Raw genomic sequence first — 26,457 nt, forward strand, 5'->3', positions numbered from 1 at the left:
GTTACATTGGCCACCCTCCAGTCTTCAGGTACAATGGATGATTTTAATGATAGGTTACAAATTTTAACTAATAGATCAGAAATTTCATTTTTTTAGTTTCTTCAGTTCCCTAGGATGCATACCCATTCGGTCCAGGTGATTTGCTACTCTTTAGTTTGTCAATCTGGCCTACCACATCTTCCAGGTTCACAGTGATTTCGTTCAGGTCGTCTGACTCATCCCCCCTGAAAACCATCTCCGGAACTGGTATCTCCCCAACATCCTCATTAGTAAACACGGATGTAAAGAATTCATTTAGTTTTTCTGCAATGGCCTTATCTTCCCTAAGAGCCCCTTTAACCCTTTGGTCATCTAATGGTCAAACCGACTCCCTCACAGGTTTCTTGCTTTGGGTATATTTAAAAAAGTTTTTGAGTTTTTGCCTCTATGGCCAACTTCATTTCAAATTCTTTCTTCGCCTGTCTTATCAATGTTTTACGCTTAACTTGACTGCTTATGTTTTATCCTATTTTCTTCAGATGGATCCTTCCAATTTTTGAAGGATTTTTTTTGGCTAAAATAGCCTCTTTCACCTCACCTTTTAACCATGACGGTAATCATTTTGCCTTCCTTCCACCTTTCTTAATGCGTGGAATACATATGGACTGCGCCTCTAGGATTGTATTTTTAAACAATGTCCAAGCCTGTTGAACACTTTTAACCTTTGCAGCTGCACCTTTCAGTTTTTTTTCTATTTTCCTCATTTTATCAAAGTTTCCCTTTTGAAAGTTTAGTGTTAGAGCTGCAGATTTACTTATTGTTCCCTTTCCAGTTATTAGTTTAAATTTGATCATGTTATAATCACTGTTGCCAAGTGGCCCCACCACCGTTACCTCTCTCACCAAATCCTGCGTTCCACTAAGAATTAAATCTAAAATAGCTCCCTCTCTTGTTGGTTCCTGAGCCAATTGCTCCATGAAGCAGTAATTTATTACATCCAGGAACTTTGTCTCTAGCAAGTCCTGATATTACATTTACCCAGTCAATATTGGGTTCCACCAAGAATTTCAAATGGTGTATATTTATTTCAAAATGCTGAACTGGCAACTCCACTTTTAAACAGCAAATAACTTATAAAAGTCCCCCGACACGGTCCCGTGTTTCGCCGTGGCTGCGTTGGGAGGGACCATAGACTTCGATATGATCTGTAAAAAATATATACATACAAATAGTGGAACGAAAAGAGATAGCTACCATGTTTCAAACAACAGTATAAACATATACCTTTTGTAATGACACTGAAAATTTCACCAAGGAGCGCAAACGCTCTCATAGGTGACAGGCATTTAAAGGGAAAGAAAGGCGCGAAACGGGAATCCATCGCGAGATTCATACGGACCAATCACTACAGAGATAGAGGGTGTCCAATCAGTCATACAAACAAATACCACTCAATCTCTCTATTCAAACCTTTTGGACATACAGTATCAAGGGTGTGTATCCATCTCTGTTCCCTTCGACCTAGATGTTCGGAGAAATCACCTCCCTGGGAGGGGCGTGTGACCACCTCCACCACGAAGAAGAAGAGATCAGAGATGGAATGCCCTGTGTGAGACCAATGAGCTACCAAGAGTTCGTCCTCTCTCTGATGCCGAATATTGGAACAGTGCTCAATCATATGTGTTTTTACCATCCTAATAGTTTTGCCCACATACAGAAGGGGGCAAGGGCATCTCACTACATATACAACGCCTTGGGTGGTACAGTCTGAATCAGAGCGTAGTTGAAAGATGCGTTTAGTGACAGGATGTTCAAACGATGAAACCATATCTGTATGACTGGACATCGTGCAGTGCCCACAGGGTCTATGTGTCCCTCCTAAGCGTGGTAGTGTCGATGCCCTCGGAAACCTAGTATGAACTAGTCGATCACGAAAATTTCTACCCCTCCGAAACGTGAACCACAGAGGACCATGAAATAGATTCGACAGTGATAACGCTCGCCAATGCCTCCGAACAATGTCTACCACCTGTTTACTCAAAATTGAAAACGGAATGATACAATTGTTACACTCCTCATCTGACACCGATGGGGGAAGAAAGAGAGCCAATTGCGATTAGTGTACAAGGCTCATTTAAAAGCCCTTTTAGTCACTCGCGTCTGATATCCCCTTTCCACAAACCGTGCAGTCATCACCTGAGATTGAATTTAAAAAGTCCGACCGAGATGAACATAAACGGTGGAGTCTCAAGAACTGACCAATTGGAATATTATCACGTAAAGCTTTCGAGTGGCAACTCTGGTATGATAACAGGGTATTCCCATCAGTGTCTTTTCGGAATAATGTTGTGTCACAAAGCTATTCCCCTCCACTGAAATCAATATGTCCAGAAAGGGAGATTTGTGACGAATTAATACAAAAGTTAAATTGAAGGTGACAATTCAATGTATTCAACCAATCAATAAACATGTAGAATTGTAAGTCAGTACCCACCCAAATGATAAATATGTCATCAATAAACCACAGCCATAAGTGTATGAAGCGGTACCACTCAGAGGAATAAATAAAGGTCGCTTCAAAGTGAGCCATATCCAAGCACGCCAAACTGGGGGCCATGGTGGCCCCCATGGCTGTGCCTTTTACTTGTTGGTAAAAGATCTTGTCAAACTGAAAGAAATTCTTTGTGAGAGCCAGTTCTGATAGCTGTACCAAAAAAGCAGTAGAAACGCGGTTGGGGGCGGGACGTGAGTTCAAAACATCTAAGGGCAGCATCCTGGGGAATGTTCGAATAAAGCGAGATCACATCCAAGGTAACAAAGAAAAAGTTCTCAGATGGCACCACCAAGTCAGCTAAGATAGAAATAAGATGAGAGGAGTCTCTAACATATGACCTGATCTGCGGTACGAAAGGTTTTATAAAAACATCCACAAATTTCGACAAAGGCTCCAATAAGGAGCCAATCCCAGTTACTATAGGGCGACCTGGTGGCCGGGTAAGTGTTTTATGGATTTTGGGGAGGGTATAAAAAACCGGCGTAATAGGGGAGGAGGCGACCAAAAATTTGGCCTCCTTATTCGTAATCATTCTGCAATCTACCGCTTGCTGAACTAACAACTTAATTTCTTCATGAGTGATTCTGTCTGATCCCCCAGCAAGGGTAAATAGAATGCTCATGACCCAGAAAACCACCCAGTCAGCGGGCGTGATCAAGAATGAAGTAGGAGTCGGGGCCAAGACCAGGGGGTGGCAGTGCAACCGGGGGGGGGGGGGGGGCGCAAGGGAGAATGCTCGCCTAGGGCGCCAAATCCCCTTGCACCGGCCCTGCCTCCCGGCAGATCCAGCTCTCATATACCAGACCAATATTCCCCGGCACTTACAAGTAACAGTCGACAGTTTGGCAAATTGGAGTAACCTACCTCTTTCCTTAAGTGGCCGTGTCAATTTATTTAAAATGACCATTCTGCCCAAATGGCTCTACCTTCTTCAAAATTTACCAGTTATATTGAAGCGGGCAGATCTCCATCGGCTAGATAGCGTGCTTCGGCGGTTCATTTGGAGGGGGGGGGGGGGAATCCCGTTATCCCATTATCTTGGTTGAAGGTGAGATGGGGGAGGGGTGGGCTGGGGGTGCCAGACCTGGATGCTTATAATTTGGCATGCAATTTAAGGATTGTTAGAGATTGGCTGAAGGATAAACCAGTCTATACCCCGTTGCACGCCGATGGTGCCTTAATGGCTCCGGTGGCCCCTGCTTATGCTGTCCAATCTAGCTCTGCTCATCTCCCGTCTTTTCTCATACACATAGTCCTGGTGCGCCCGTTTTGGCAGACGTGGAGGAGGTTGACAAAGTTATTGAAGATACCCACCCTATGCATATATTTTCTGCTGGTATGGGGGAATTCTGAATTTACCCCTGGCTCTCAGTCCTCCAGCTTTGAGATTTGGGAGTCCAGGGGGGTGACTCGCCTAGGTCACTTGCTGACACAGGAGGGGGTGATTCTCTCTCTTTTAAGTCTTCCAGGCGATTTATGGCTTGGGGGTCACACACACCTTCCCTTATTTACAAATTGGGCATTACCATCGGGCAGTACAGGACATACATAAGAATCCCTCTGTGTTTCACGCCCTGGGTCAGATGTTTCACTTTGAGAAAGCTACTGTCCCGTCTTTGTCGGCCTATTATAAGCACATAAAAAAAGCGCTCTGAGATAGACGTGTTCGATCTTAGAATCCCGCTGGAATAAAGATGGGGATTTTTTTGTTACTCAGTCCATTTTAAGGGCGTGCTTTCGGCACATAGCCAAGATCTCTATCAATATGTATTATAGAGAACTACAATTTAAATTCTTAAGTCTGGCGTACGTGACGCCCCAAGTGGCCTTTCATTTAACTATAGCCTCTTCGGCGGGATGTACCTGTTGTGGGCACGCCATGGGTACTCTGTCTCATGTGTTTTGGACTTGCCCTCCCATACAGTGCTTTTGGTGCCGCGTGGCAGATTACATGGCTGATTTACTAGATGTAGCTTTCCCAGCCACCCCTTTATGGATATTATTTGGGTGTATATTCCCAATCCAGATTTGAGATCTTGGCTCGCGCGTGCTTTTACACAAAGCTTGTCTTATGGGTAAAAAGGCGATCTTATCAGTTTGGCGCTCACCTGATATCCCGTCCTTTTGGGCCTGGAGAAATTGTCTACATGCCATGATGAATATGGAATGCCTGGCATCCCGGAAATCCCCACGCTGTAGGCGAAGATTTCTTACAATATGGCAGGCCTATCTTCAGTCCCTCCCACATCATGCTCGTAGCCTTGTAGTGAATGACTAACCGCAATGTTTTAAACTGTGTGATGTACCCAGATGGCGCATATTGTTTTGGCTGAATGTACCTCACCTGATTATTAATTTTTTTTTTTCTGGGGGATAGGGTGGAAGAAAATTGTTGATTGATTACTGTTGGCGTTTAGTTCTGAGGAGGGTTCAGGATCCCACCCTACTCAGTGTTGTATTATTGTTGCTGTCAAAATTTAATAAAAACGTTTAAACATAATGGTTCAAAAGGAGGCCCACACAATACTCGAAAAACCCAAATTAACATGACTTCACAAATGAGAAAGCTATTCTTTTGAAAGGCAAACACTATGTACTACCCTCAGCAAGACTTACCAAGAATCAGTTCAAGTAGTACAAATTTCCCTAATATGGTGCAATAGGGTGTTCCAGCAACATGAAGGAGCTCTGCTTTCATGACACTTTACATATGGAAATACATTTTTGACAAGTTCTCTCATAAAGGTGAATACTACTATAAAATAGCATTAATATACACAGGAGCAAAGAATGTTTTATAACAATTTTTTATCGTTTTAAACTTTTATATTATGAAGCAAATTTAACTGGTAATTCACAACACACATGCATGCAAAGGGTCTCAACTCTACAATATAAGTGGACATCCCAGCCTTAATATTCCTGAATACATTTCTCAACTGCTCCAAAGTATTACATTTGTGATAGTTGGTTTTACAGACAGCAGTTCACCAGTCCTTGTGCGGACAGTAGTAGTGCATGAAAATACATTCAACTGAGTAAGGCAACTGCAGTTATGCTGCATTTTGAGAGAAACCTATTTGAATCTGTTATGCCCAGTGCATTTCAGTCTTGTGATATAGTACTTTCCACTCTTTGAAGGCATATATAACTTCAAAATAAATTATTGTTGAAGGGGGAATGGTAGAAAAATGCAAAACAATTACCCCCAAACCCCTCCATTGTTGTCTTTCCGTATAGGCAGCAGAACTGGGTGGACCATTAAGGCCATGGCCCAATCAATATTTTGTCCCGCAGAGCATCAGCAACTAGGGAGTTTGGGGGGAGGGTAGGGATGGAAGTTGGGTTTTGTATTTTGGTGTTTTTTTTGCCGCCTTCCCTCTCCAAATCAAAAACATTTCTGCTGCCCTGTCCTATATTTTCTGCAGCATTGTTTTGTGAAAGATCTGAGGTCTTGTGGTATTGGGCAATTGAACAAGTGTTATATTGCCTTACCCACTGGCACAGCAAAGCAGCTGCACTACATATCTGGAAAGAACCAATGCACCATGTAGAGTAATACAAAAAAGAGGAGAGACATAGGAGATTGAGCAAAAGATATGCAGCATTTGCCATTTACTAAGGTTTTGTGAAGACTTCCAACAGCAATTATGGCTCAGACTTAAGTCACCAGTATTCCTGTAAGCTCCATTCACTTGCCCAGTGGTAAAGCAGTACTTGTGAAATATTTTCAGTTGTTGACTTGGAACAAAACCTCTTCTCGCTGGTGGTTCCTTGTCTTCTGCTGGGTGTTCTTAGAATACCTGCAGTCCTTCACCTTCTTCCTTGGAAAGCACAGAGAGGGCTAGAGGCCAAATGGGAATGGAAAGCAGAAATACAGCTCAAAAAATAGTTAATAGATACTTTAGGTATCAGTCAAACAGTACAACTGATTTTTTGTTTCTTTTCACAGGTTACATTGGGTGTAATTTAAAGTAGCCAAAATGGTTTTAGCAGACCTTGGACGGAAAATCACTTCCGCTCTGCGTTCATTGAGCAATGCAACGATCATCAATGAGGAGGTATGGAAGAATTCTTTAGAAATGAAGGTGCAGAATAACAAACCACTTTAAAACTAGTTCATTCCCTTGGCAGCAGAGAAATAGTTATCCAATTACCATCTTCATTAGTAAGGTCAGTAATTTCAATGCATTTATTTAATCCTGTGTATGACTACACTGCAGTGATGAGGTGACAGAAGCTATCCAAGTCCCTTACAACTTGAGTACAGTATCTAGTATAGGGCTTTCCAAACTTGTTCATGGGGAGCTATAGTCAATCTGAAAATCTATCTACAATGAATATGCATAAGAAATTCGCATACAGTAGGTTTCCAACATATATGAACTTTATCTAATGCATGTTCATCGTTGATATCCTGAAAACCTGACTGGCTATGGGATCCTCAGGATGGATTTGGGAAGCCCTGACCCAGTAAAATTATTTATGTAGTGTTTGTGTCCAGTGTACTTTACAGACATACCACTGGTCTTGCAAGGACTGGCAATTGCATTATCCATTCCAGGATTTGATTCTAGCAAACTCATATTTACATAAATGTTACTAGCATATGCCTTTTATTAGTGTTTCCCATTCTATTCCTAGAGGCCCACCTACCTAGTCTGTTTTGGTTTTTTTGCATAGTCACAATGAATATGCATGAGAAGGATTTGCTCACATTGGGTTTCCAGTATGTGGAAATAAATCTCTTGCATATTCATTCTGGATCTCTTGAAAAGCAGACTGGTTTAGGTGCACCTTGTGTTGCCAGCTCCAGTTGGATCAACTGTGAAAACTCTCCAGCTTGGGTAGAAATTAGTTAGAACCAAGTTGTTGCACAGTGGTGTCAGCATAGCTGGTTGCTCTAAGACTGGCACAAATTAAAAGGATGAAGAAAGAGGGATGGCTCATGCCCATTCTCTTGCTCACACACTTTCTCGGATATACACCTTTTCTATTTTTGACACGCACATGCTTCTACTGCTTCTCATGTGCTCAGTGAGTGTCTCCTTCCATGGACTGGCTAACCAAGAGCAGTACAGCGTCATATAACATTCTGTACTTGCTGACAGCCCTTACCCAGCCTGCAGCAGCCACTTAAACGCTTTGTCCTCCCTTCCCAGTCTTCAGGACACGGTCTCCAGATGCTCATTCCATGGTCAGTTGGTCAGCCAACTGCGTTCTCTGAGAACAATCCAGCTAACTCCCACTGAGGCCTGTCTAGTAGGGCATGGAACAACCCTTGGCTCCCAGTTGCACAGTGTGAAAAAAAAAATTACTGATAAAATGTAACCTTCTCATTGTCCTCTTCTGCTTCGGTCAGTCATAAGGTGATAATAAAGTTGCAACTCTTGCTTTTTTTTTTTTTTTGGTTGGTTGTGATTTTCTCCTAGCAGAAATAGCTTGACCATAATGTCATTAGATTCTATGGGGGTCTGTTGGCAGGGAGCGGGAAGATACTGAACCAGCAGAGCATATTCTGAGGAGTGAAGGGGTAAGATTAGCAAGCACAGTATTCTGGCCAGAGGAGATCTCGTTCTTTCACCTTTCTGCTTCCAGATATGCTCCATAAGTAGACAGCACAATGGACATTTTAGAGCTGTGAGAGAGTCACAGATTTGTAGCTAAATTTTCCAAAAATAGCTAAATTAGCTCCCTGTCCATCTGGTTCAAAAAGTCACCAGATTTAGTGACAAAATCACTAAACTTGGAAACACTGGGTCCTCCTCCAACAAAGAGTTGGAGGAGGACCCATTACTTTACATCAGAGCTATTCTTCTACCGTGTTTCCCCGAAAATAAGACATCCCCCAAAAATAAGACCTAGTAGAGATTTTGCCGAATTCCTAAATATATGACCTCCCCCGAAAGTAAGCCATCCCTTGTAAACAGGGGCGGATTGACCCATCGGGGGATCGGGCTTCCCCCGGTGGGCCTGTCAATCCTGTGACGTCAATTTTTTTTTTTTAATAAAGTTTCCAAAGTATTAGGGGCAGACGCGAGCAGTGGTATCCCAAGGGGAGCCAATGCCCCCAGGCGCAAGGAGGCTCATGCGGCCGCTGAGCCTCCTTGCCCGAAGAAAAAGATCGCGTTCAAACGCGCTGATGCTCTTCCTCCTTCCTGCCTGTGCGGCCCCGGAAGTAAACGTTGCCGGAGCCGCGTGGGCAGGAAGGGAGGAAGAGCATCAGTGCGTGCAGAAGAGGAGCAGCCGTGGGCTGCTGCGAATCCCAAGTCACAGCGGCCCAAGAAGAGGAAGAGGCCCGGTAGCAGGGCTGCCGCGGCCCGAGAAGTTCAGGGCCGCTGCAGAGCCCATCCTGCGGCGACCCGCAAAGAGGAGGCCCAGAGGTGAGAGAGGCTGATTCAGGGGCAGCCAGCAGCTCTATTAGACATCCCCTGAAAATAAGGCCTAGTGCATCTTTGGTAGCAAAAATTAATATAAGACACTGTCTTATTTTTGGGGAAACAGGGTAGTTTGTCGCAAGAAAGAAACTTCAGATTCCTCCCCCCCCCCCCCCCCCCCAGCTGAATCAGAATCACAGCTGTGATTTTTGGCACCTTGAGCTTTCATTCACAACTGTCTAGGGATTTTTCCCCCTATTCTATCAGTCCCTCCTAGCCCCTGCACTGTTCCTAGTTTATCACTTCAGTGGTCCTGAGACTGGGAACCATGCACCAGAGCTGCTTCTGGCCATCAAGAGGTGCCCTTAATGATAACCATGACACCTTGTCTATACAGAGGTCTTGGTTTGCTTTTTTAAGTACATGTTCAAAGGAATTGGATAGAAACTGGTGTTTGGTTCGTTAGTAAAGAGTGCAAGTGATTAATTCTCTTCTTTATGTACAGGTCCTAAGTGCTATGCTGAAAGAAGTATGCACAGCTTTACTAGAAGCTGATGTGAACATTAAGTTGGTGAAACAGTTGAGAGAAAATGTCAAGTAAGTACATTGGGCTAAATACCTGAAGCTGGCCTTGTGCTTTCGGTTTCTACTGTGCTAAACTACACAGACCTCGGATATCTGTATGTATCTCTTCAAAAGCAGCAATTCTATTTAGCAAACATTGCGCAGTGGGAAATGTTACCTGTGCCATTTATGTTAGAATAGCAAAGAAAATAACCTGCCATGTAATTCAAGTGAAAGAAATGCAACGTGCAAAGTGTAAAGAAATTGAGCAGGCTCAGCATTAATGTGGGGGTTGCAGCTGCATGTTTGGAAAATGACTTTGTCTGCCACATGTTTGACTGAGACAAGAAGTAGCATCAAGTTTGGATTGTGAATAATTTTGGGCCAAAATAGTTTGATGTAGTTTGTTTATCCCTTTAGCCTCCAAGAAAATTGAGTACGGTACCTAAAATGTTATAGGACAGAACTATGTAATAAATCTGGAGAATATACACACCTTATGGGTAGGAGCATGTTATTCTGTCTGCCTGTCTTCTCCAAAGGACTTGGTATGAAGTTATGGAAAAATAGGCTACAGATGCTGGTTAAGTATGTGCACTATTTTAGACATAAGTAGATAATAGCAGTGGTTGGATAAGGAAGTATCCTGGCCTGCTGTGTCTATGGAGTATATGAACATGATAGTTGAGGTTCTCTACAGTGATTATAGTGCACAGTCCCCCACCTAGTTAAATATCTGAGGCTGAAAAAGCCAGAGTTGCAAGTTGTATAATCCCAACCAGGGTGGAGGAAGTACACTGTATTTGCAGCAGTAGTGACATAAGAGAGAAAAAGTCTATTACAGATTCAGCTGCATGACATATTTTGCTTTGGTGCCATTACAATCATGTAACTCCACAAGTTACTACTTTAATTGCCCATCTGCAGCCACATATGGTTCAAGCATTTTCCTCCTTCTCACTTATAAGTGCCTTAGCTATGCAGCTCCTTATTACCCCTCCACATCCCTCCTCCTTGCCTCCATTTGCTGGGTAAGCTGCCCTTATTTTTGCCTTTCTGTTCTATTGCCAGCTCTATGCTTTCCACCTTGCTGCACCATTTGTATGGAACAACCTTCCTGAGGTGGGTCACATGCCCCTTCTCTGGCCATATTTATGTTCCATTTAAAAATGGACCTTTTTCTGGATAATTGTAAACCTTGGTTCTTTCTGATCCATAACCTTGTTGATTTTATTTTTGTAAAATTTTGATTTTCAAAGGACAAGCAGCATGGTAGTCCTCGCACATGAGTGACATTAGAGCCTGACATGGAAAACTTATGTCAAAAGTTTCTAGAATTTTGACTTGGCACATTTGAGCATGCCCAGCATACCCTTTACCATGTGTCCACATGGGTCCCTCTTCAATCTCTGTTTTTCCGTGGAGCTGCAGTATCGTGGTTGGTGAGCTGCTCTTGGCCTTTTCAGTTTATTTTGCAAACATTTTTTCTTTTGCTTCTTTTTGCAAAATTTTTGATGTTCGACTCCAGGTCCCCCTCAGTCCATCCCCGATAGTGTTCCTAGTTAGGGTTTTCGTCATAAGTAAGTTTCCTTTCGCAGTCTATTACCTCGCGGCAGTGGTGCTTTGGTGCCCACCAGCAATTGACGCCCATCGCTATTGATTTTGATTTTCCATCCCTTTTATTTTGTCCCATCATGGCTACGTCTGGTTTCCGGCAATGTTCTCAGTTTTCAAGGATCATGTCCATTACAGACCCACATGAGACAAATGTCCTCTGCCTTGGGACATGGCATGACGTCCGGGGTTGCCGCCAGTGTGCACAGATGACACCGAAGGGACATTGTCTTTGGCTCGACAAGATGTAACAACTCTTCAGGTCGAGGAAGACCAAGGCATCGGCTTTGAAGGACCTCAAGGCCACTCTGATAGATACCTCGCCATTTGACATAGGTGCTGTTGGTGGATAGGGTTGCCAGGGAATGACCACATTCGAGCTCCTCCAGGCTGAGGACATTTGGTTCCTCATCATTGGCCTCTGCACAGGGGAAGGACCAGACTCAGCTGTGATGCCCCTGTAGCAATTCCGCAGCGAGGAGTGCCAGTCCTCAATCGATGCTGGGGGTCTGCAACTGTCTCCACCGGTCCTAATGCCAGTCACCAATCTACCTTGCTGGTCCAAAGAGGATCTGGCCACCCCTCCTTCCTCCCAGTTGATGTTGGCATTGGTAATGTTCAAGGAGGAGCTTGAGTGGCAAGTCCAACTGGCAGTGAAACGGGCAATGCAGGTCATCTGTCTTGTGGCATCGACTGCACTGGAGCCAGTACAGTCCTGGAACTGCTACTGAAGAAACTCAATGCATGCATTGGTGCATTATCGACCTAGCGGGCATTGGTTCCCGGCCAGCGTCTGTGTGCACATCTGGGCGTTGCAGCTTCCCCCTACTGATATGGTGGTCATTGCCATTTCCTTGGCAGAGGAAGTTCCGACCAGGCTGGCAGAGACACTGAGCCCTGTAGACTACTGTCCAGCTCTGCCGGTTGCTGCGCCTAGGGCCCCAATCCCTGTTTACAGAGAGAATGAGGGTCCCTATGGCCCTTGGGGGGGATAACGCCACAGAGCCCTCCTCAGAGGGTCTCCCATCAGACCCTTCTACTCTAGAAGGGTGAGGGGAGTCTCCACCTTAGGACTACCTTCGCAGGGTTTGTGAGGGTGATGGTGGAGGCCATCTCATTTCAGTTACTGACGGAGGAGGATGCCAGGCACAAAATGCTTGAGATCCTACAGTTCATGGAGCCTCCTAAGGAGATCATGGTGGTCATGGTGCACGATATCCTTAAGGAGTTGCTGCTGAGGATATAGAAACACCCCCTCTCAGTGCCTCCCATAAATAAGAAGGCTGATGGAGTTTATCTCGTACAGAAGGCTCCTGGATTCAATAAGCAACAGCTGCCCCACCAGTCGGTGGTGGTTGAATCTGCTCTCAAGAGAGCCAAGCATTCTCTGACCCATTCCTCTGCCCCCCCCCCCACCCCCCCAGGAAAGACCACAAAGCGATGGACCACCTTGGGAGAAAGAGATGTTTCAGGGAGCCATGCTCATTGCCTGCATAGCTTCCTATCAGCTCTATATGATATATGTGGGACATCTGGAAGCAGGTGCAGTAGATGGCCAAGCAGCTGCCTCAGAGCAGCAGGACACCCTCATGTCGCTGGTGCAGAAGGACCTGGAGTGCTGAAAACATGAGTTCTGAGCGACCTATGATGATTTTGAGACTGCATCGAGGGTCTCTGCAGCGGGAATTGGTGCCTGCAGAATGGCATTGCTGCGGGCCTTGGATCTCCAACCAGAGGTACAGGAACGATTCGCTGATCTGCCGTGTACTGGGAAGAATCTCTTCAGAGATGGGGTGAGTGACATGGTGGACCAAATCCAGGACCACCATGAAATCCTCCATCCCAACTCTCCACCAGCACACTGGACAAAATGTGGACAGATGAAGTCTTTTTCGTCAGAGGAAGTACTATCTTCTGTCCCCTTGCTACCTTCAACAGCATCTGGGCTCCTGCTGCCATCCCAGGCAGCAGAGATCCCCTAAACCCCAGCCAGCACCACTGTCAACTCCAGGGACGGGGTTTTGACTGGGTTGTAGGGAGCATAGGCCAGTTATCTATACCCAGGACTGTGGTCCTGCTGGTTGGGGCAGGCTGCAGTTATTTGCGAACCAGTGGCCCTATATAACCTCAGACCAGTGGGTTCTTTCCATTATCCACCAAGAGTACTAATTGAACCTGTTGAGTGTCCCACCAAATAACCTTCTGAGCCCATTTTGGGAGCCAGTAGCACATCAGGAGGTACTTCTAATGGAGCTCTCCTCCCTCTTAACAGCCAGACCGGTCGAGTCTGTTCCACCAAGGCAAAGAGGGCAAGAAATTTACTCCAGGTACTACCTAATTAAAAAAAAAAACCCAGGACTCCATCCCATCCTAGACCCTAAGGGTCTTGAACACTTTTCTAAGAAAAGTTCAAGATGGTTTTCATGGGCACCTTGATACCCCTTTTGCAAAAAGGGGACTGGCTATGCGCCCTTGATCTAAAAGATGTGTACTCATGTATCAAGATCTTCCCCAGTTACTGGAAGTATCTCCGATTTGTGGTGGGGAAAACAGTGCTTCCAGTATTGTTGCCATTTGGGCTAGCATCCGCTCCACGAGTTTTCACAAAATACGAGGGTTGTGGCAACACAACTCTGCAGGCTGGGGGTGCACGTTTTTCCCTTATCTAGATGATTGGCTGGTCAAGAGCACATTTCAGGCAGGGGCCGTCAGGTCCATGTGCTTGACCATCCAGATTTTGGAGTCGCTAGGGTTCATAAACTACCCAAAGTCCCATCTCAGCCTGTCTGTTCAATTGGATTTCATAGGAGCCCTATTAGACACGGCTTAGACCAAGGCTTTCCTGCCACGTCAGAGGGCGGTCAGTCACCTCGCCCCTCCGGGACTTGTTGTCCTGGTGGCAGGTACTTTAAAATCTGGACCGGAAGATCAAAGACATCCTACCCAAATTGTCTAACCATGGATGTGTCCACCCTGGGCTGGGGAGCTCCTGTAGGTGGGCTCAACACCCAGGGTCTCTGGTCTGCTCAGAAAAGCTGTTGTCAAATCAACTTCCTGGAGCTTCAGCCAGTCGGATACGCGCTATGGGATTTCAGATATCTGCTGTCCAACAAAGTTGTCCTGATCCAAACTGACAACCAGGTGGTGATGTGGTATGTCAACATGTAGGGAGGCATGGGATCGTACCTTCTGTGTCAGGAAGCGTCCAGGTCTGGTCATGGGCCCTGTCCCATGGGATGGTGCTCAGGACCGTGTACACCTGGCTTATATGGAGAACATGGTAGTGGAGAGACTGAGTCGTGCTTTCAGACCCTACAAGTGGTCCCTGGACCGAGGGATTTCAAACGGATATTCCGTCTCTGGGGGAGCCCAGACATGGATCTATTTGCATCCCCTTGCAACAGCAAGGTGCTCAATTCTGCTCCCTGTACAGGTCAGAAAGCAAATCAGCCTCTGGCGCCTTTCCTTGGGGCAAGGGTCGTCTTTTTTTTTTTTTTTAATTTTATTGCATTTTTACATTTATAATAGTAATATTACAATGTGAACTATACACAATACAGATTGGAAAAATAACATTTCAGAAACATACATTTCTTAAGAATCCCACATCAAAATATACAATCTGATTGTGATACACATTGAATTTAAATAAAGAAAAGAGCGGAGACTAAGAATAGAAACATAAGCAGATACTTAAAGGAAATACAATTACTAAATATGCTATGGCTGTAAGGGCACATCTTACTCTCCTTATTACCAATACCTTAAAGAGAATCTCAAGAACTAGATCTATCGTTTAAATATGACCTAAGTTGTTCTGGGTCATTAAAAATATATTTGATATCTCCGCAAAACAAAATGCAGCGACACGTAAAATGTAAAACAAATTTTACCCCTCTATCTACCACCTCCCCTCTCATTACCAAAAATTTCTTCCTCTTTATTTGGGTTATCCTCGCAATATCAGGGAAAATTTGGATTGCTTGCCCATGAAATTTTAACTTTTGAAACCTGAAATAATGTCTTAACACATTGTCCCTTTCAGATATATAGGAAAATTGCACCAATAGCGTAGCTCTTGATTTATATCCGCCTCAAAAGATTTTTCCAAAAAATCAGTCTAGTCCAAATCTGTGTCCTCTTTCTTTTCCTGTTGGGATGTACCATTCTCCAAGGGTTGTCTCACAGGTAAATAATACATCATGGATATTACTGGTAGTGAACTTGATGAGAATTTCAAAATATTTAAAAGATAGCTTTTAAATAACTCCATTGGAGAGGATAACTTGGTTTTAGGAAAATTTAGAATCCTCAAATTTGCCCTCTTAGACTGGTTTTCAAGAATTTCCATCTTGTTTTCTATCATTTTTTCAGATTTTATCAAGATAAATTGATATCTTCGATCTCTCTTACTTTCCCATCAGTTGTTTTTAGTTGTTTTTCCATTGTTACTACTTTTTCATCCATTAACTGCACTTTGGTAATGGCTTCTTGAACTGTAACAGTTAAGGTGTTAATCGACTTCTGCATTGATATCAAGATATTTCTTATTTCTTCTAAAGAGGGCGCGAGAGCTGGAGTGGCGGTAAATAGTGTAATATTGTTATTACTCACAGTTCCTGGCACCACTGCTATTTCAGGGTCCACTTCTCCTATGTTGTTCTGGGGTTGATTGTTTCTCCTGGTTATCAAGGCTCCTGGAACCCAGTTTCCCATGGTTCTCCAAAGAATCGGAACAGCTTTGCGTTCTCTGGTCGCCCGCTGCCGTTAAGAAGTTGTCAACAATTTCCTGCGACTCTCGCGGTCTGTCCACGTTCGGCATATCCTCGGGGTATCCCGTGGTGGTTCCGGTATTATTGGTGTGCCCGGGCTTAATGATATTTCCAGGGTCAGGGAGCTCGGTAGCTGCTCCTTACCGGCTCCAGCGACGTCGGCATCCGGGCTGTCTATCGGCGTTTTAGTAAAGACCTCGTCGATCCTTGGTTGACAAGAATCCCGCTCCGGGGTAGAGGTAATTTCCCGTATGCAAGCTTTCCTTTTAGTGTGTGGCATATTCATTTTTTTTTTTTTTTTTCCAGGAAAATGGGGCAAGGGTCTTCTGTTTGCCTATCCTCCAATTCTCCTAGTGGCGAAGACTCTTTTGAAGCTTCGCGAAGACAAGAAAACTATTATTTTCATAGCTCCTTATTGGCTGAGACAGCTCTGGTTTCCACTCCTACAGGAGTTGTCCATCCGGAGACTCAACAGTCTGGGGACTTCCCCAGATCTCATCACGCAAGATCGAGGCAGGCTGCGACATCCCAATCTCCAGGCTCTGTTGCTCATGACCTGGATGTTGAGAGGTTAATACTGCAACCACTTGATCTCTCAGAGGATGTGAATCTGGTCTTGGTGGCTTCTAGAAATCCTTCCACTAGAATGTCCTATGGACTGAAGTGAAGGAAGCTTTCCTTGTGATGTGAGCAGAAGACACTAGATTTGTTCTTCTTCCCCCACACAAAAACTGCTTGATTACCTTCTACACCTATCGGAAGCTGGCTTAAAAACCAACTCTGTTAGAGTTCATCTCAGTGCACTTGGCACATACCACCATGGTGTAGATCAAGGGGTCCCCAACCACCGGTCTGCGGACCGGGCTGTGGGAGTTTTTTGCCGGTCCGCGGTGCCGCCAAGCACCGGCAGGTGTGTCGCGCGCTCCCGGTCTCTCCCGCTGCCGTTGCCGCCGGGCTGGCAGCACGTTCAAGCCCAGTGGGAACGGCAGCGGTGCTAAAAGAAGCTGTGCACCCGTGGCTGGTTTTTTCTTCTTCTCGCGCCTGCCCTCCCGTGACCCGGAACAGGAAGTGGTACGCTGGAAGGAGAAAGCGCCGCGTGGAAAAGTAGCAGCGGCGGCTGCAGCATCGGTCCCCGAGCAGTTGAAGCAGCCGGTAATTGAGAAAGGAGTCAGCAGCATGAGCGTCCTGCGGCCGATGGGATTCTTCTTTCTTGGCCTGCAGGGGCTGCTGCAGCTCCCATTTGTGCTCGGTGGGGGGGGGGGGGGGGGAGGAAGTGAGTGAGAGAGAGAGAAGCAGCCAGCCAGCCTGTGTGTGATTGACTGGTCAGGGAGCTGATGCGTGTGTGTATGTGAGAGACAATGAAAGTGATTGCTCAGGGAGATGACTGATGTGTATGTGAGAGTGTGAGACAGTCAGGGAGGTGACTGGTGTGTGTGTGTGTGAGAGAGAGAAAAGGCATGGAAGTGAGAAATCTGGGTATGTGAGAGAGCATGGGAGTAAGAAGCCTGGTGTTGGGGGGGGGGGGGGATGTGTGTGAAAGAAAGCATGGGAGTGAGAAACCTGGGTGAATGTGCATGCATGAGAGAGAGAGACTGCTTGGTAAGGTGACGGTGTGTGTGAGAGAAAAAGATTGGTGTGTGTGAATGTGAGAGAATGTGATTCAGGGAATGAGAAGCCTGTGCATGTGGAGAGTGAGCATGGAAATGAGAGAGATTGGTGTGTGTGTAACAGAGAGAAAGTGATTGTGGGAATGAGAAGCCTGTGCATGTGAAGAGTGAGCATTGGAGTGAGAAACCTGGGTGTGTGTGAGACACAGCATGGGAGGGAGAAGCCTGTATATCTGAAAGAGAACATGGGAGTGAGAGACATGTGTGTGTGTGTGTGAGAGAGAGACTGGTGAGTGTGTGTATGTGTGTGTGTGTGAGAGACAGAGAAAGTGATTATGAGTGAGAAGCCCATATATGTAAGTAGAACACGGGAGTGGGAAGCCTGTGTGTGTGTGTATGGCATGAGAGAAACTATTCAGGAAGGTGACTGGTGTGTGTGTGTGCCAAAGACTGTTTGGGAGATGATTGGTGTGTGAGAGACAGAAACTGGTCATGGGGGCATGTCTGGTATGGTGTGTGTGTGAGAGACATGGGCACTAAGGAAGAGGACCATAAGTATAGAGCTTAGCTTCTACTGCTGCTTCTGGTGTGTACCACGGCCTGCAGGGAAGGGGAGTAGGAGAGCTGCTGGAGGGGGTAAGTAAAGGTGGCTTTTTAAGTTTATTTTTCTTGACTGCCATTTTAATTGTGTGATGTCTGCTTTTTTGAAATATTTTATTGGTGTTTGGAGAATGTTTAATAGTTTTTATGAGTTTTTAATTGTTGGATGTTATTCTGTTCATAGCTGTTTTGAAACATTTATTCTGCTTATTAGTATAGTTTTACAATTATTTCTGTGTGGGGATCTATAGCTGCTTGCTAGTTCTGTTTTTAGGACCTGATTTAATATTTGTAGTGTTGCCTTTTCATAGATAGGGTTGCTCCTGTTTGAGTGTATTCCATAATACAGGTGTAACTGTGTGCGGATTAGTTTATGTGCATTACTACAGATCCTGGGAGTATGTTAGGTCGGTTCTGTGTCTGTTACCGAGATGAGATATTTTGCTAGCATGTGAGCATTTGTATCTGTCTTATTTGTTGTGTTTTCTCAAGAGGACATGCATTGGTGGTAAACTGCTGTCTTTTCATAAGTAGGGCTATTGAGCTTGGAAGTAGAAGGAGTTTGAGTTGCTGTTACTGAGATGTCACCAGAACCAGAATATCTTTTTTGTAGGGTGAGTTGTATGGGGAATGTCATAATTCTGCTTTACATCCATTATTGTGGGTCAGGGGGGTTCCCGTGGATGCAAACTGTACTTTTACATCTAGCCCCATGACGATCATGGGTCAGTGTGCCATGCATGTGAGAACCTATGGTGAGTTGAGTCAAATTCACATTATAAATGTCATAATTAAATGATAAGTATGCACTAAAATCCAACCCCCTCCATAACCCCGCCCCCATATGACCAAAGCCCCGCCCCTGCCGGGCCATGGAAAAATGGTCTTGCTTGAAGCCGGTCCCTGGTGCAAAAAAGGTTGGGGACCACTGGTGTAGATGATATACCCATCTCCATACAGCATGTAGTTGTACGATTCATGCGGTGCCTGCTTCAGTTGAAGCCTCCCCTGAGGCTTCCTGCTGTGTCTTGGGACCTTAACATATTAGCTCAGCTGATGAAAGCTCCTCTTGAGCCGCTGCACTCCTGTGACCTGAAGTACCTGACCTGGAATGTCATATTTTTGGTGGCAATCACCTCCGTACGCAGGGTTAGTGAGCTCCAGGCCTTAGTGACTTATCCACTTTACACTAAGTTTTTTATCATGACAGGGTGGTCTTGTGCATGCATCCCAAGTTCCTTCCTAAGGTGGTGACAGACTTACTTCTTAACCAGTCCATCGTCTTGCCAATATTCTTTCCCAGGCCCCATTTGCACTAAGGCGAATGAGCACTGCATGGTTTAGACTGCAAGCAAGCCTTAGCTTTCTGTCTGGAGCGGACAGAAGCATATACAGTCCATCCAACTTTTTGTTTCTTTTGATAGAACTAGGTTGGGAATTACCGTTACCAAACAGACACTATCCAATTGGCTAGCAGGCGGGAGTACATCTTGGATCCTGGCGAGGCTCGTTCTGTCAGAGCCATGGCAGCGTTGATGGCCCACTTGCGAGCACTTCTCATGGAGAAGATCTGCAAGGCTGCGACGTGGAGTTCTCTCCACACATTCAATAAGTAAAGTTTTCATGATCTGAGTGAAATATGCATGAGATTTGCATACGCAATGTCCAGCATATTTATTATGGATATCCTGAAAGCCCAACTGGCTAGGCATGTCTCCAGGAGAGGTCTGGGAAACGCTCTTTAGTTAACTATTTTCCTGTTATGACTCTTGGGCACTGCAGAGGTGGAAATTTCTCTCTGGTTTAAAGCTGTTTAATCTGCATATTCCCTCAGTGGCAACCTGTGGGAAGTTTATATCTTTTTATGTTTGTTATAGATGTTGGTCATTGTAACTGTTTAATTTATAGTGGCTTGTTGGAACTTTATATGCTGTTGTAAATACATGTAGCTCTTTTTTTTAAACATTCTCTGTATTCAGTTTTCAATTTCAAATATGTACAATACTTGAAAAAGGAAATACAGGATATATAATCAATGAAGTAAATGAGAGGAAAAATAAGGTAATGATATGCAATCCTTCCTTACACCACAACTTCTGGGGGGGAGGGGGGAATAACCAGAAAAGGTCAATGGAAACTAGACCTATGTATAACAGGAAAAAAACCCAAAAGAATAAGACTGCCAACATGATTAGGGATCAAGCCATGAATTTAAACTACACTTCTTTACCAAATGATTAAGTTCCATCTTCCCTCTTAGAATCCAGAAAAACTCTTAATTGCACAGGATCAAAGAAAACACATTTCTAATGAGAATAAATAAAACGTTTGCAGGGAATACTGTACAACACATGTAGCACAAATAGACAAAACCTCAGGATGCATTAATCAAGAATTTTTTTTCCTATGCTCCTGTGTGGAGCAGGAGAGATCAGGAAAAATGCAAAATGTTTGTCCTTGTAAAGAAGACTTGGCAATTACAGAAGTAGAGACAGAATGTTATTACGATCTTGAGGAAAAATATAAATGACTCTAAAAGTATTATTCTAGAGAACTTCTTCCTCTTATGTCTCAAGAAGATCAGACATTCAGGCTAGCAGAAGATATTTCCTGAATTCCACCAGGTTCTACTCCTCCTTCACCACACTTTTTTGGAAGATAGAAAGTTTTTCCCCCATTAACAAAATAATCTTATGGGATTTGCAAAACCTCCTTAAGGTAGGATTTAAACAAATCCAGAGAAGACATCAATCTTATCACAGGAAAATTCAAAATATAGAGGTTCAGGAACCTAGTTGTATTCTGTAAATTTTCCACACATGTGAAGCAAATTATGATCTTTAATCAGTCTCTTGAGTACCTTTTTTTTAAAATGTTTAATCTCAGTCTCAACGGAAGTCACTTTATTTTCAAGTTTGATCCGTTTAATATCTTGGAAATATATTCTAGAATGAATATCCACAGAGACAATGACTAGCGCAGAACTTGATTTTTCCAAAGCTAAAACTGCATTCCAAAGGCTATATATTTTGTAACTTCAGCTGGCTTTTTAAGGGGAAATGTCACCTGGAGAATATTCATAGCTCCGACAACCTCAACAGAGCCTGGAATATGTGCCTCTAAGTTCAGCACACCCTCTACAGCAGCGTCGGACGCCATTCCAAAGAGGCCAGCAGTTGCACCCATGCTAGTTAATGGCAAACTTCCTCTCCCGACTCCAATCCAGGTGTAACAGGCAAAGGAAGAGTTTGAGAGACACCATCAGATAACCTGGCTAAGGCTCGACAAGGCACAAGAAGTGTTGGCTAACCTCTGCCGAGTGCTTCAAATCCAGGAGGCTTCGGTGTAGGGTGGTGGTTGGGGCTGAGTGGGACCTCAGTTTTCAACGGGCTTGTCGTCCCAAGACCTGCCAAGCTGGACTCTGTGGCTGCAACTTCATGGCTGAAAATTCAGGCTGCGTTGTTTGTTGAAGCACAGGTGAGGATATGGCTAAACCTCTACCTCTTACTGTCCCTTTCTGTTTCCCAGTGATGCAGGAAAAACAAGAAAATCAATATCAAGAATTGGAAAAGCAGGGAGCTCCAATGTCCTGCTTCTAATCAGTGGCAGCTATCCTGGGTCCCTCTTCTAATCACAGATCTGTAATACATGTAGTTTATCACTCTTTTTAGATTTAAAAAAAAAAAAAAAAGTCTTTGTGCTTTGCCTTGTAGTGTCTAGACTAGGAAAGTGAATTAAAAATGGTCAGATTAAATTAAAACATACTGCCCATGATACACAGACTATGATCCCTTGGTTCAGTGATTGGAGGTGGTGGTTAACCTGTGAGGACTGTTAGATCAACTGGCACTTTACTTCTCTTTCCTAACCTCTTATGCACACGATTATTAAAGAAAAAAAATCTTTACACGAAAAAAGGTTGTAGTTTGCACACCGCAAAAAATATCTGTAATAAAATGGACTGAATTATAAAACAAATGATTTATAAAAAAAAAAAGTATTCTGTCCTAGGTTTCTAATAACATTCTGACCCATGCAGTTTGTTGGCACCTTTTACAAACATGGCATGAAGGATTTCTAAGGCTGTTTTTATTATAAAATGCATTTTATCATTTACATGAGCAATAATCCCTGATGAGATGCTTGTTAGGGGATTTTGATCTGCATAAGATGAAGGCTTCAGTGGCTTCAGCATCTGTGTATTACCTTTTTTTTTTTTTTTTAAACATACCCTGAATGTGTTGGTATACTCACAAAATGGCATAGAAGCAAAAATGTCTGTGGGGTAAAATAGTGATTAACACTATTCATTATTATATGAGAGATTACTAAAGTTGCATTGCCATTGATTGTCTCTGCTGGATTGTGCACTAAAGGAGCTTTTCTCTACTGTTACATTACAATGCTGTATACTGTCCTTCATTTCTTCAGGATGTTTTGTTTGATTTTAGGTCTGCTATTGATCTGGAAGAGATGGCCTCTGGACTTAACAAAAGGAAAATGATTCAGCATGCTGTCTTTAAAGAACTTGTCAAGGTACCAAGGCTCCATGAGTTATACCTACCCAACTGTATGTCTGCTTTTAAGAAGCCCCTTATCTCTGTTGGGCAGTTTATCGTTATATGTAAACCGGAGTGATTTGTAGTCTCTATAAGAACCTCGGTATATAAAAATTTAAAATAAATAAATAAATAAAAATAAAATAAATAAGAAGATGATTGTTTCAGTTAATAAAGTACTAAATGGGGTTAGGACTTTTTTATTTTTTTTATTTTGATCTAGCAGTTTCCTCCTCCTCCTACTTTGTGCATACAACTGAATCGGAACCAGGGCTGGGATCTGTTGCATGAACCTTTTTATCTAAAACTTTGCAGGGTTTTTCCCACTATTTTATGTTCCCCTTTCCAACATATCTAGTCTGGTCATTGCAGTAACAAACCTGAGCATAAGGGTGCCTTTTAGAATCGTCTAATCATGGGCTTTGAATCTGACCACTAGGTGTCATCTTTAAGTCATGACCATGAATTCTTTCCCCAGGTCTCTGAAAGTTGCAGTCACAGCATTCCCAGCCCCAGACAGGGAGTGGAAGCTCCAGGGACCCTGTATGTCAGTGTATAGCATTAAGCCATTAAACTAACCCTTGAAATTTATTTTTTTTTTTAAATTCCAACTAAACTCGGGGTTTTTTCTGAAAATCAAAATATTTCTGTGTAAAAGAAATTACTTGCAGTTTTTAAAGCTTTTTTACTCTTTCCTAGCCCTTTCTTCTTTGTGTAATTTTTTGTTGATGTTAACAAGGAAATTAATCCCAAATAAGGGGAATCAAAAGCCTGGATTCTCTGTTTTAACGAGGCAGATATAACTGTATTGTACAATAAAACTGACGTGAGGGACACAGAATCTAATCTGTGTAAAATTCCATAATAAGACTTGGGAGTGCCAGTAATCAGATGCTCACAAAATGAGTAGTGGCAATGATAGGATTTAATTACCAAAGGCCTTTATGACTGTATTGCACTGGGAAAACTGGATTCTTCCAAACTGACTAAATTTTGCTTTTACTGGTGTACTATTTCCCTGTTTATGGACTGTTTTTAATTTCTAAACAATTTTATGTCCCTTTTATGTCTATGTTCTGATGCTTGCCTTTCCTCAACTCAAGTGTATCAACAACCAAGAGTATTGAGCTGGTGCACAAACACAACTTTTGCGGTGTGCCCCATGCCTTGTCTTGCTTTGAGTCTCTTCCAGTATTGTTCAGGGAAAATTCACATAGCTTCTTATATACCTAAAATGATCCATTGATGCTCCAACTTGAACCTTTCTTGTGTGTGTTGTTCTATGTTGCAGCTGGTGGATCCAGGGGTGAAAGCTTGGACACCTACAAAAGGAAAACAGAACATCATCATGTTTGTGGGGTTGCAGGGAAGTGGTAAAACCACGACATGTTCAAAGGTAATTTCTATAGTGTTTGTTTTTTGTTTTTTTTCCAGTAACTGAAGCCTTTATATTTATTGACTAGACCTGGAGCCTTAGAAGTAATAGAAAGGACACTGAATCTTTGGAACCTTTTCTGCTGTGGCAGGGTGGAAAGAAGTTTGAAGTAGGGAATTTTTACCAAATAGGAAAGACAATTCTACAGTGTAGTTTTATGAGGGGACTTTGTCATTAGCATAACCAACAAATTAAGTGAGGAACACAAGGAGCTTAAAACCTTAAATGCTTCAATAATTTGTTTACTACTTTTAGTTTGCTCTGTATTTTGGAGCTCTTCTGTTGGTTTACAGGTAAATTGTGGCAGTAGTGGATCCCCAAACAGAATGAGTGAGGCTTGCAACTTGAAGCAGAGAGACTTTAATGCATGTGCATTTTTTTCTCTGTTTTGCTCTCTTTACATGCATTCGTACATGGGGAGGGGTTCTGTGTTTAAAGTCCCTCACAGTTACAGCTGTTTACCTCCTGAGTGTCTAGTATTCGAATCATTCTGTTTACTTTGATAATGCAGTAAGACTTGGGATAGAATTTGAAAGAAAAAAAAAGGTAATCGCAGTAGCATTCCTAAATTGTTGATTAAAGCACAGCACAAGATAAACTTTTTACACTGTCTGCAGTTTTAGATGATTGGTTCAGTTGTCCCAAGCTACACTGTAATGCATAAGCAAGTATGATAAGTCTCAAGGTTTGCTAATTCAGTCTGAGACCAGAGGTTTTGTATCCCACTTAATTTTGTCTTATTTCCTCCTCTTCCTCTTGGTACTGAATTAAATTTGCTTGGTGGTCCTCTAATTACTTTTGATCTTTTTGACAGCTGGCATACTATTACCAAAGAAAGGGCTGGAAGACGTGTTTGATATGTGCGGATACGTTCAGAGCAGGTGAAGTCTTCCTTGTTTTTCTTGTTCTAAGTGCGCTTCTTTTCTCTGGCATTCTGTGAGCAGACAGCCGCAGATGGTTCTGTAATGCCATCTCCTCATGTTACAGGTGCCTTTGATCAGCTGAAACAGAATGCAACAAAAGCAAGAATTCCATTTTATGGCAGGTGTGTACACTTCTTTGAGTAGTTGTCCAAAACTGTGTTTTGTACATAATTTTATAAATTGTACTTCTTATACCCAATGCCTTTTTCTCTTATTCTTCCAAATCCTGGAGTTTTTTCATCTTTATTTCCCACATTGCCGGTGAGTTAATGCCTTAAACTTTCTCCCAGTTATGGAGTACCACACCTGAGAGAGCAGTCTTCTCTCCTCCTGCACATGTTGAAATGCTACAGCAACTTCATTTGCTAAGAAAGCAGAAGTCTATATTTGCTTCCACTGTGACCTTTTGGGTGGCCAACTGATGTCATAAGAGCTGTACTTGGTGCTTAACACGCTTTGTCCCACTGATCTGTCAGGAACCTAAAACAGGGTTCAAACTCCGAACTCCATTAATGGAACCAGAATCGTAAAATTTATTTTAAAACAAGAAGTTGCATTATTGGGTCAGACTGAGGGTCTGTCAAGCCCAGCATCCCATTTCCAACAATGGCTTATCCAGGATACAAGTAACTGGCAACTATCCAAACATTAGATAACATGCTACTAATGACTGTAATAAGCAAAGACTATTCCCTAAGACAACTTGACTAGACTCATCCAGGAACTTGTCCAACCCTTCTTTTAAACCCAGCTAACTCTCTTAACCACATTCTCTGGCAACAAATTCCAGTACTTAATTGTGCATTGAGAGAGAGAGAGTTTTTTCTGATTTGTTTTAAATGTGTTACTTGCTAATTTCATGGAGTGCCCCCTAGTCCTATTATCTGAGAGTAAACAACCGATTCACATTTACCTGTTCTAGTCCTGATTTTGTAAACCTCTATCAAATCCTTCCTCAGCTGTCTCTTCTCCAAGCTGAAAAACCCTAATCTCTTTAGCTTTGCCTCATGGGGGAGGTGTTCCATCCCATTTATCATTTTGTTTGTCTTTTTCTAGTGCATCTATATCTTTTTTTTTTTTTTTTTTTTTGAGAAATGGCGACTAGAATTGAACACCGTATTCAAGGTGTGGTCTCAGCATGGAGTGATAGAGGCTTTATGACATTCTCTGTTTTATTGACCATCCCCTTCCTAATAATTCCTAACATTGATTTTTGACTAGTGCAGCATACTGAGCCGACAACTTCAATATATTATCCACTATGATGCCTAGATCTTTTTTCCTGCATGGTAACTGCTAACATGAAACCTAACATCATGTAACTACAGCATGTGTTGTTTTTCCCTATATATATCACCTTGCACTTGTCCACATGAAAATTCATCTGCCATTTGGATGCTCAATCTTCCAGTCTCGCAAGGTCCTCCTGCAATTTATCACAATCCGCTTGTGATTTAACTACTCTGAATAATT

The 26,457-nt window shown here is 43.2% G+C and overlaps 1 protein-coding gene across 1 annotated transcript in view; it reads left to right on the top strand.

Moving 5' to 3' along the window:
• Nucleotides 1-26,457, top strand: part of SRP54 (signal recognition particle 54) — a 141,061-nt gene that overhangs the window by 19,940 nt on the left and 94,664 nt on the right. The window contains exons 2-7 of the mRNA XM_029598953.1: nucleotides 6,486-6,594; nucleotides 9,416-9,507; nucleotides 22,519-22,603; nucleotides 23,918-24,022; nucleotides 24,876-24,942; nucleotides 25,049-25,106. Of these exons, the coding sequence (XP_029454813.1) occupies nucleotides 6,517-6,594; nucleotides 9,416-9,507; nucleotides 22,519-22,603; nucleotides 23,918-24,022; nucleotides 24,876-24,942; nucleotides 25,049-25,106 (485 nt within the window). The 5' untranslated portion in view covers nucleotides 6,486-6,516. The remainder of the gene's footprint in view (nucleotides 1-6,485; nucleotides 6,595-9,415; nucleotides 9,508-22,518; nucleotides 22,604-23,917; nucleotides 24,023-24,875; nucleotides 24,943-25,048; nucleotides 25,107-26,457) is intronic.

This window comes from Rhinatrema bivittatum, chromosome 4, assembly GCF_901001135.1.
Source record: "Rhinatrema bivittatum chromosome 4, aRhiBiv1.1, whole genome shotgun sequence".
Taxonomy (NCBI): domain Eukaryota; kingdom Metazoa; phylum Chordata; class Amphibia; order Gymnophiona; family Rhinatrematidae; genus Rhinatrema; species Rhinatrema bivittatum.